The sequence below is a fragment of the Poecilia formosa genome, unplaced genomic scaffold (genome assembly GCF_000485575.1).
Source record: "Poecilia formosa unplaced genomic scaffold, Poecilia_formosa-5.1.2 Scaffold68, whole genome shotgun sequence".
Classification (NCBI taxonomy): domain Eukaryota; kingdom Metazoa; phylum Chordata; class Actinopteri; order Cyprinodontiformes; family Poeciliidae; genus Poecilia; species Poecilia formosa.
In genome coordinates, this window is record NW_006800007.1 from 1503108 (window position 1) to 1514329 (window position 11222).

General features: G+C 36.2%; 1 protein-coding gene across 2 annotated transcripts in view; it reads right to left on the reverse strand.

The window, feature by feature from the left end:
* kdrl (kinase insert domain receptor like) overlaps window positions 1–11222 on the reverse strand; it is a 56410-nt gene that overhangs the window by 36428 nt on the left and 8760 nt on the right. For both annotated transcript variants that reach the window (XM_007555093.2, XM_016672985.1), the window contains exons 2-9: window positions 10439–10523; window positions 8879–9087; window positions 5395–5525; window positions 2974–3118; window positions 2749–2885; window positions 2499–2670; window positions 2262–2388; window positions 1102–1265 (exon numbers count right to left, since the gene is read on the reverse strand). In XM_007555093.2, the coding sequence (XP_007555155.1) occupies window positions 1102–1265; window positions 2262–2388; window positions 2499–2670; window positions 2749–2885; window positions 2974–3118; window positions 5395–5525; window positions 8879–9087; window positions 10439–10523 (1170 nt within the window). The remainder of the gene's footprint in view (window positions 1–1101; window positions 1266–2261; window positions 2389–2498; window positions 2671–2748; window positions 2886–2973; window positions 3119–5394; window positions 5526–8878; window positions 9088–10438; window positions 10524–11222) is intronic.

The following is an 11222-nucleotide window of genomic DNA, read 5'->3' on the forward strand; positions in this document are numbered from 1 at the left end:
AACTAACAAAAAACACATATTAAGCACCTTTTGCTATCAAATTTTTAATCAGTTAATTGATAAATAATCACCAGATCAGCCCTGAACTGTATTGATGCAGAAACCATTGAGCTTTTTACTTTTAGAAGTATTTTTAGCTGGAGATGCATCTTTTGCTACAAATGATCAAGCATTCACCAAAGGAATGCTATGTTATTGCATTTTAGGAGGTAAAATGCAATAACATAAAAAAGGAAACTGAATAGTTTCCTTGCATATTATGTTACTGTATCGCAAAGAAATGGCTTAAGTGGTTAAAAGAAAAAAAGCTGAATGTACCCATTTTTATTTGATTAATCATCAGAATAATTGATAGTATAATCGATTACTTAAATAATTGTTAGTTGTACAAGGTTGAAGTATGAAAAATCCCACCTCCTTGCGTCAAGCATCCAGAACTCGTTCATAACTTCAAACATCAAAACCCACATAGTTCTCTAATCATTGCCAGAAATATTTATTTGCTTTTGTTTATTTCTGTCTGAGAGTGTTGTTTTTTTTGTTTTTTTTGTCATTCCAATAACTGGCACAAAGCCTAACAGTCAAGGATCGTAAATAAAGATTGCACACGCCAGAAGGGGTCCAATTTTTCCACTTTTTGGTACGCCATTGGGATTTCTCAGAAAACTTTGAAGAAGTTAATAGAAAAGGTTGCGCCCTCTCTCCCCCACCATGGCAAGCAGTGCCTCTCTGTTCTCTATAGAAAGCAGACTACCCACAACAGGCCTAAAATGTTTACAGCCTCAAGTGTTAACGGCCATCAGCATCGCTCATAAAGTCATCCAAACACTGAAATCCAGGTTCTTGTACTTGTTGCATGGAACATTTTCTTTCTGTGAGCAGCCCTGTCTGTGTGTACACATGCGAGCGGCACAATAGCGCTCTGGCCATTTACACGCCACCCCAAGCCCCTTCAGAAGAGCCTCAGTAATCAACAACAGCTGCCTGTGCTACGTCAATCCAGCGCTGGAAACAACAAGCCCCCAAATTCCTCTCATTCTGGAGCTGCTACCTGCCGTCCAGAGCAGCTGGGCCTCAGTCGCATTACCTCAGAGCGCCTACCTTCAACGATCAGAGTGTAGCTCAGATTCCTGAGCATGCCCCGGCTGCCCACGGTTATGGTGTAAACCCCAGAGTGCCTCTCCTTCAGTTCGAGGATGGACAAGCTGTAGCCAGACATCTTGTAGCAGGTTGAGTTCTTAAAAATGGCGACGCCGTCTTTGTACCTGGGATTTGGAGGGAGAAAAAAATGTAGTCATGATGATTGAAATAATTTGTTTTTATTGTTATCTGAAGCAGATTTTTGAAATGCAGATGCATACACTGCAAAAACACAAAATCTCACAAAGTATTTGTGTCTAGTTTCAAGTGCAGCTATTTTACTGCTCTTGAAATAAGACAAAAATAATTTAGTTCGTTTACTAACTTGTAAGCAAAATTAGTTTGCAAGTTAGTAAACTAAGTTAGCTTACTAACTTGGTTTAGTAAACAAAGTATTTAGGTCTAGTTTAAGTGCAGCTATTTTACTGCTCTTGAAATAAGACAAAACTAACTTGCAATCTGAGCCAGATTGTAAGTTTACAAGTTATTAAACTAGGTTAGTTTACTAAGTTGACTTAGTTACCTAAGTTTAGTAAACTAACCTGTTAGTTTGCAAGTTTACTACCTTTACTTACTAACTTACTTCAGTAAACTAACTTAGTTTACTACATATTATTTCAAGTTTACTAAGATGATTTGCACCAGACCAAAAATACATTAAATTTTACATACAATAAATTTTGTGTTTTTGCAGTGTAGGAAATTGTCAACATCCTCTTACTGCAACAAAACAAAATATAACCAAGTATTTTTGGTCCAGTGCAAATCATCTTACTAAACTTGAGATAAGACAAAACTAACTTAAATAAATTAATAAAATAAATAATTACTTAATATACTTTTTCTTTCTTTCTTTTTTTTTTTTACAGTACTAGTTCCACTAGCAGATTATTTTACTTTTAATAAGACATTTTTCCCATGTTGTTGCCCCAGTTTCCAGTCTTTTTCTGGTTCATCATAACGAAACACATTCCCACAGCATGATGCTGCCTCCACCTTGTGTCACCATAGACTAACAGTGTCAGTTTTCAGATACAAAGAACTGGCATGTAAAGTCAAGCCGTGTTCTCATCTGAGCAGGAAACCTTATTCCACTTGTTTTCTTGTAAAGTGTAGCCTACCATAAAATCACGTCTGGTTGTGGCAACGCTTTGACTCTAGGCTCTAACACAATCCTCTTTGTGTCCTCTCGGACAATCACTCTGCCGCTGTTGCTGTGTTTATGAGATATGTTGAGGAATGGATGCTCTGCAGCAGAAGAGAAATTATAAATAAAACAGAAACCCACTCTGTTTCATGAATAATATCCAAATTATTCTCATATCACTACAGAAGACCCCCTGTTACATCATGCTTACCATAGACAATTACTCTTGCTGAAGCATTGTGGTGTGTTATTCCATCAGTCGAAGCTGTGCAGAGATACATTCCTCTGTCTGCCATTGTTATATTTGGCAACACCAAAGTTTTGCTCATTTTGTTAAAACCACCAAGTGTCAGATCAACTTTGCTCGTATGGTATCGATTTTCCTGGGGAGAAAAAAGCATCATTAAACATCACTGCTGTAAGTTTTGACAGTCACTTTTACAAAGCCGTGCCTTGCTTACTTTATGCTTTGGAAAAACCCAGATGAACTTTATTCTTCCGTTTGGGCCCGTCTCCCCGCTGCAGTTAAGGACAAGCGTGTCGCCAACCAACACTTTGACATGATCTGGTGTGACTTTTAAATTATTTATATTTTTAGCTGGAGAACAGAGGAAAATATGTTAGTAAATGTTATATTTTATATTTGTTATATTTGTTATATTTCTCAGAATAAAATTTGAACTTACAGAATTTGTGTGGAATGTAGGAGGACGTGAAGTTTTTCCCACCAAAGTTAGATGTACACTTGAGCTGCATATAGTAATTATCTGGAATCGTGAACCCTACTTTGGGATCCCACACCGTCTCTACTTCTTTTGAAAGCGCTGGATTCTGTAGTGATAAAGGCAAGGTTACTTGTTTTAAGCAGCACTTCTAAAGTTCACCTATTAGGCTTCTTTGAACATGGCTACTGTAGGTCTATAGGATGCATAAAACATATTATTATTATTATTATTATTATTATTATTATTATTATTATTATTTCTTTTTTTGCATAAAATCATTCTAAGATGATGATATTTTAGTCTGCTCAGTTCTGCCTATTTTGAGCTCCTTTCATAATGAAATGTTATGAAATAACATAAGCTGCTGCTGGCCATGCCCCCAAACCCAACGCTTGCATGTGAAAATGGCTGAAACACATGCGCAATTATACAACCGTACATCTTTGAAAAGGCTTAGTAGAGCCTCCTGCACAACCAACAAGAATGCAGCAAGTGGTTTCTGGATGGTAAGTCAATAACAAAACACTCTTCCTTTCCAGCAGCCATTATACAGCAAACACTGTGGTAAAATTAGATGGCCAAATATGCTGGAGCTATGCTTGGGTTGCTAGGTAACGGGCAGAATTCCGCTGGGGTTGCTAGGTAACGGTGCACTGGAACTTAATAATAGGTAGGTTTTTGACATGGTTTTGACTTGGCTCATTTTTCAGACACCAAAAATGTTTTAACCTAATGGCAAAAAAACAACCTTTTAAAGGGTTGGGGGGGGTTTTATTTTAGAAGCAGTAGAGACACAAATGGACGTACAAAAACAATCACTGACTGAAGAGAAAAGGTTTCAACTTCATTTAATATGCAACTTCTGCTTTACTAAGATCACCTGGGGACTAACATCTGCTAGAGTGAGCATCTAATTAGTTTTAACTGTGTATACTGAGCGTGACCTCGGCAATCATTCATGCAAGTGGAGCACAGAGTCTGAAAAAGCTGTACGTGCCTGCTCCTGTTTGTTCCCAGGTCAGGAGACAAGCGTTGGGCTGGGACAAGAGGCAAAGGATGAGAAGGAAGTAAGGAGGCCAGGAAGGAAGGAAGGAAGGGTGTCATAGTTGTGATAAAAACAGGAAGTTTCTAGAATCTGTGCCATTAAATTCTGATGTGATAAACTTTAGATGAAATAATGAATGGATATCGTTAAATGCTTTATACCTGCCGTTTCCTGAACCCTGTGCTGTTTCTTTTCTGTTACATTTCCTGATGCTTAGACAAGATATGAGGCTAAATTTGGTCCCAGGGTCTATTTCTGCAGAAGAGAGCTCCTGGAGCACCTTCCTGTCCTCACAGGAAGCAGACAACACGACTCCGTTTACCGATGCGCAGCTTCAGAGTTGGGTTACATTTGCTGGAGCAACGTTTTGGAAAAAAAATCACTTTTAGGAATATTTTACTGTGCTGTACTTTTTAGTTTTAGTTTAATCTTAGTGAGAAGTATCGCTGCGCTTAATTAACTAAAATTTCTGTATTGTCTACCCACTGAATGAAGAACAAACATGTTTTAAGCAAATGTTCACCAGATGAAGTTTTATATTGAAAGAAAAAAAACAACTATTTTGCCTGATTTTGTTATTTTGTGACTATATTATCTATTGTTTCATGATGGCCCTTAAAATACCAACATTTCCACATAACTACATATTTTGGTCACTCTGATTATGTAATTTTTAAATTTTAAATGATGAATATTTTGATCACACTGCAAAAACATTTTATCATGTTTTGTTGGTCTAAATGTTTCACTACACAAAGAAATAAAAGTTTATTTTAAGTCAATAATTCCTTAATGCTGATGAAAAAGTACTAGATCCATTTGCAGATTATTTCATTTATGACATGAGAATAATGTCTTACTGTAAGTGAAATAATCTGTCAATGAAACTAGAACTTTTTCATAAATTTGAAGGAAATATTGACCCAAAACAAGGTTATGTTTCTTGCAACAAAGTTACTTGTAAGCTAGTTTTGTCTTCAAGTCCACTAAGATGTTTGCAGTAGAAACTAGACAAAAAAGATTATGTAAAATTTTGTTTTTGCAATGCATGAGTCACCTTTTTCCCCAAATACTTTTATACTCTTTTGTAAGTTCTTGGACGGCTTCTTTTTACTTTCACTTGTGTAAAAATATGTTGACCACACTTAGGGTGTGGGAACCAGTTTTGTTCGTGACAGAGACCCTCCACTGATGATAAATAAAGACTCCCTGCTGTTAAATTAACAACAGTCCTGTTTTCTCAGATGATGCACCGCGTGATTTTTCAGAGTTTCACATGAGCACTTACAATTATTTAACCTCACAAGCAGAAGGAGGCGTGTGTGAATGTTTCTTACCGCCGTCAGGCTTACAACAGCGTCAGGTGAGGTGGTCCTGCACGGCACAACGAAGGTGGTTTCATGTTGGTAAATGCTCAGAAACAGAGGTCTATTAGAGGAGTAGGGCTCAACAAACAGCTGTTCAGGGTCTACAAAAGGAAAAAAGCCACCAAAATTAGCATCAAATATGAAAATATGTAGCAGAAGAAGCCGTTAAAAAACAGGCTGAGATTCTGGGAGCAAGATTCCTGCAGAGCTCTCTTATAAAAAAAAACAAACAAAAAAAACCCACAATGTTTTCTCTTCAGACTAAACCTTCCAGATGTTTCAGTCCTTTATATTTATTATAAAATATTAAAAACACAAATTTAATTTAAAATTATGGAAGATAATTATAAAGAATCCAGATTCACAGACAGACAGACAGATAAATAAACACAAAGAATAGAAAACAAATAAAGATGGAACAAAATAGAGAAAGAAGGAAAGAGTGAAAGAAAGAAGAAAGAAAGGAAAAGTAAAACAAAGCAGAAAAAGAAAGAAAGAAAAGAAGGGGAAAAAGAAAGACAAAGAAGGAATCGTAGAACTAAGCAGAAAAAGAAACAAAGTAGGAATAGAAAGAAAGACTGAAAGAAAGGAAGAAAGAAATAAAGAAACAGAGAGAGAGAAAGAAAGATACAAGGAAAGAGAGAAACAGACATAATGAAACAAACAATAATCTTGCTTTATTAGAAAGCCACTTTACATGTTATATTTTTTTGTTTTAAATGTTTGCATTAATTTATGCGTCATAACATCAAAATTAAAAATATATACACAGGCAGAATTACAACATCTGTCATAATCAATATATTTATCACATTATTGTTCAAAGTGTTAGGAAGAATTGATCCTCCTCTAACTTTATGCATTTCAGGTTTCCCATCCCGCCTTTAGAAATAAAGTCTGTGCAGTCATAATTCACTCAGAGTCAGTTGGGATTGTCTCCAACTTCCCATGACGCTCCAAGGATTGGCACGTATTTTTATTATTGCCCGAGCCTCCCAGCTGGACGGCCTGCGCTGAAAAAGGACAAAGTCCAGGAATTCAACGCAGAGATGAACCGATTAGTTAATTCTGCCCAGATAAGGCTGCAGAGCCCAGGAGGAGCTCTTAGCTTAGCGCCTGCTGGGCAGCCAGGCATCAAACTACAACGGTGGGAACTCAAACAGTCTGCGATCGGTGTGAGGTCAAGCATTATTGGCGTGATGAAGGGACTTTTATCTGAGAAGTAAGCGTGTATCATAATCTAATAAACAACTGAGGGGCTTTGAAAATAGTTTGCCAGACTAAACACGGGCAGAGTGGAAACCACATTCCCAGAGCAACAGGAAAGGAAATGAAGAGTATCCAGCTTCGTTCGAATGCGAACCATTTCTTGGACTCAAATCTAAGACCTTTGTATTTATATAAACTTCTTTAATTTGGAGTTTCAGCTCAGGCTCCGTTTGAAGAGTACAGGAACTGTAACCGGTGCGATGCAATGCTTTAGGGAAGACTTTGGAAAACAGTAGCAGGAGCAGGAAATCAGTCAATGACCAGAGCTTCCTGTGCAATCAGGCTCACCCTTTAACCTCCAGGAGAAACCACAGCACAAACTGCTCCCCTTCTCTCTGTTTCTCTAAGGAAACCAGAGGAAAACCAATGAAGGAGGCTGCAGACTACCAGAAAAATGGAGGATAAACACAACTCTATATAGCTGCAAGTCCTTCTTGCTTCTGGTATTCATTAATATTTAAGCTATTCTGCACCAAAGATTATCAACAAAGCTAAAATTTGGGGTCTGAATATGTTGAAAAAGGTAAAGAAAATAACTGCTTTGTTTCACAAGGACTGATAAATATTTGCTTTTAAGAAGAAAAGACATTTTGATGCCTAATATTTTGGGATCCTTTTGTTTGTAGTTTTGTCTTATTTCAATTGTACTAAGATATTTGCACTTGAAATTAGATTAAACATACTTGGTGGGATTTGGTGTTTTTGCACTGTTTATCTCTATATTTAGAACAGAGGTGTCCAAACTTTTTTTTGTCAAATTCATTGAGTCTAAACTAGTAAAAAAATTAAAAAAATAAATACTAAAGCAAATAAAGCTTTCCTTATGTTCATTGTAGATCCAAAACTTAAAAAGGAATTTGCATGTTAGCTGCATTAATCGACATCAAGTTTAAAAAAATGTTTTGGCTCAATTAAGCAAAATTTATTCTTGGTAAAAGAACAGGATTTGGGTAATTTTCTTTCAAAATGTTTCACTGCAAAAACACAAAATCTTACAGAGTATTTTTGATCCAGTTTTTATAAATTATATTAATATTTTAGTACAGCTGAAATAAAACAAAACAAAATTTTGAGCAAGATGTAGGAACTCATTCTAAGCCAATAATTACTTAAATTATAACCCTATAAATGTAATTTCATTTATATCATGGGGAAATATCTTATATGTGAAACGATCTGCCAGTACTTTTCTAAATCTCTTTTCATGTTTTCTTCTTGAATCTGGGACCATTTTTCATAAAACACAGGTTTGCAGGTTTGACTGACACTCTGAAGTTTTGCAGCTCATTTGGGATAACCTTTGACCTCATGGTTATCTATCAGGTTGACGTCTAACCCTCTCTGACTTGTCTGAGTGTTTTGCTGGTCTGTTATTTCTTGGCAGGTCTTCTGAAGAACAATGTTTTCCCCTTTTCTACAAATCTAGATTTAATAATGTTGTTGGATATATTTATGGACGAATAAAAAATAATCTACTTTTTGCACTGCAGAAACACAAAATATTACCAAACAAAACTAACTTATAAGTAACTTTTCAGCAACATATAGGCGATTGTTTTAAGTCAATAATTCCTTGATATTGATGAAAAATATTTATTCCACTGGCAGATTATTCCACTTATAAAAAGGGGAAAATGTCTTATTATAAATGAAACAATCTTCCAATGGAACAAGTACTTTTTCATCGGTATTAAGGATCTTTTTACTTAAAACAGGCTCCCATGTTTTGCTGAAAAGTTATTTGTAGGTTAGTTTTGTTTTATTTCAAGTGTAATAAGATGTTTGCACTAGAAACTAGACCAACATACTTGGTGAGAGTTTGTGTTTTTGCAGTGTGGTCACTTTTTCTTAAATTTGCACAGAAAAAATTAACATGCAAAAAAATCAACTCTTGAAATTTTTTTTGGGAAAAATCTAAACTGCTTTGTTTGATAAGGACTGATTCATATTGGCTTTAATAAAAAAAAATGCAAAAAACATTTGATGCATAATATTATAAAAAGGTGTGTAAAATAGATGTTTTTTATTTTCATATCATTTTATTCCTTCATCAAAAACATAGCTGGAGTGTTGCTCTGATTGATAAATTCAGGTGTGTAGCAGCACCAGTCCTTAAATCAGGTTTTAAAACATTGGAGGCATGCATCGGGTCAACATTTTGTCAGGATAGTTTCCTCTGTCTCACCTTTCACATAGATGTAAACTGAGGTGGAATGCTCTGAGCCAGATTTGGAGTATTTGCAGGTGTACGTCCCCGTGTCGTTGGCCGTTAGGTGTGTGACTGTGAGTCTGCTGCAGTGCGAATGATGCCTGGAGTCACACTTTTCCACCTTAACACCCTCCCCCAACAGGATCAATCGTTTTGCAAGAATCCATTGTAAGATGCCATGACCTCTGAAAAAAAGAAAGAGAAAGAGAGAGAGGCGCAGATGATGATATTTACCAACTCTGTGCATATTTCAGAACTATTTTTAGTTTAAGTGTCACAGCTGGCAAACGGCCTTGCAATCTTTTCGGTTCAGGACAACAGCGGCTGCTTCCCCCCCTTTGGGGAATTTCTGCCCTGATGTTCATCCTGAGTTTATTTGGAGTTAATCTCGAGTCACCCGATACCTTGAACTTTCACATGGGAACATGTTTCTCTTGAAAGACGTGCTCAGCTAACACATTCTTTCCACGCAGAACCCATTTTAAAACTCTCATTAAAGCGATCCCAGAGGAACATCAAACATGTCTAGTATGCCGTTGCCTTTGCCTGCAGAAATTTTGGGTCAACCAACCTTTAGTTCTCATCCAGTGACAGAAAACAACGCAGGCCTATATGCCTACGAGAGGCTCGCCATACATCGCCTTGTAGGGAAGCACTATATTAGATAGCCACTAGTTTCTGTGCATTCTTTGCAAGCCTGCGAAATGATGCAATGCCCCAAATACTTCATAAATATGGATGTAGCACACTTGGGTCCCACCAGCTCTAAAGGAAATAGCAAGAGGCTGATAAATTTGGACCACCACCACTGGTTCCTGTCAAACGCTCTCCCCGTTTCGTTGTGGCTGTTTATTTTTCCTCTGGTCTGCAGCCTCATATAAGACATAAAAGCAAGAAAATTACATTACAACCAAAAGTTTACATTATGTGGATTAAGTCCACAAAAATACCAACAGATGCATAAAAATTCATAAAGTTTCATAATAAATAGTCATATTTTGAATATTTCTTCTATGAAATATTTACTATGTCAAGCTGTTTAAGACCACACACTGCAAAAACACAAAATCTTACCAAGTACTTTTGGCCAAGTTTAGTGCAAATATCTTAATATACTTCAAATATGACAAAACTAACTCATAAGTAACTTTTCAACAAGACATATGAGCTTGTTTTAAGTCAATAAATGTTTAAAATACATTTTTTTTTTAAATACTAGGCTTTTAACATATTTCCTCATGTTATAAGTGAAACAATCTCCCAGTGGAAAAAGTACTTTTTGATCAGTATTGAGGAGTTATTGATTTAAAAAAAAGCTCATATGTTGCTGAAAAGTTACTTTTAAGTTAGTTTCTTCTTATTTCAAGTGTACTAAGATATTTTCACTAGAAACTGGACCAATAATACTTGGTAAAATTTTGTGTTTTTGCAGCATCAATCTGGTTAATTGTAATTTATCTTAAAAATATGGATAAGAACTCATGCCGCTTTGGGGAAGTGTAAACTTCACCATCACTGGTGTGTTGCGCTGCATACCTGCAAGTGAGGTTCAACGAGTTTCCCTTATGAAGAACCAGTGGATTATCAGAGGGGCGGATTTTAGGATCCTTGTCCACTTGTCCTGCAAAGACACATAAACACACATAGCTCAGCATTTACAGTCCCTCAGTAATGGCGAGTGTCAGTCACCATGTGAATGCAAAACACCGGTGGAAATTCCCATGATTCACCACATTGCTATGCTTGTGGGTTTCTTTCTTTTGTGCCGTTCTGCCCCTGCCTCTGCAAAGTGACGGCCCGCTGCGCCTGTTTCCGGCACAGGAGGGCAGGTTGCTGAATCGGACGGAGGTCCGGGATGAGCAGATGAGCAGAGTCAAAGAGCTGCTGCATGCTGCTGCATGTGTCAACCACATTCTTTTTTTTATTCAGACCTTGTGTTCTGAATGTTTGATTCTCTCTTCCCCGGCTTCTATCGCTGTTTGTCCTGTAGGTGGAATATGTTTCAAATCACTTCCACAAAAGCTAAAAATCAAGAAATTCATGCTCTATTTCAGAAACACATTGATACTGCTCCATCTGTTATTTTATACTGATCATGTAATATTAAAAATATGAATTGAAAAAAATTTATATTTTTCCAATTCATAAATTTGGAAAAAATTATATATTTTTAAAATAAATTTTGCTACATTTTTAATACATTTTCCAATTTAAAAATGGGGGAAATATAATTTTAATTTTTTTTAATTTTATAAATTTGGAAAAATGTATAATTTTTTAAATAAATGTTGATACATTTTAAATACATTTTTATAATTTT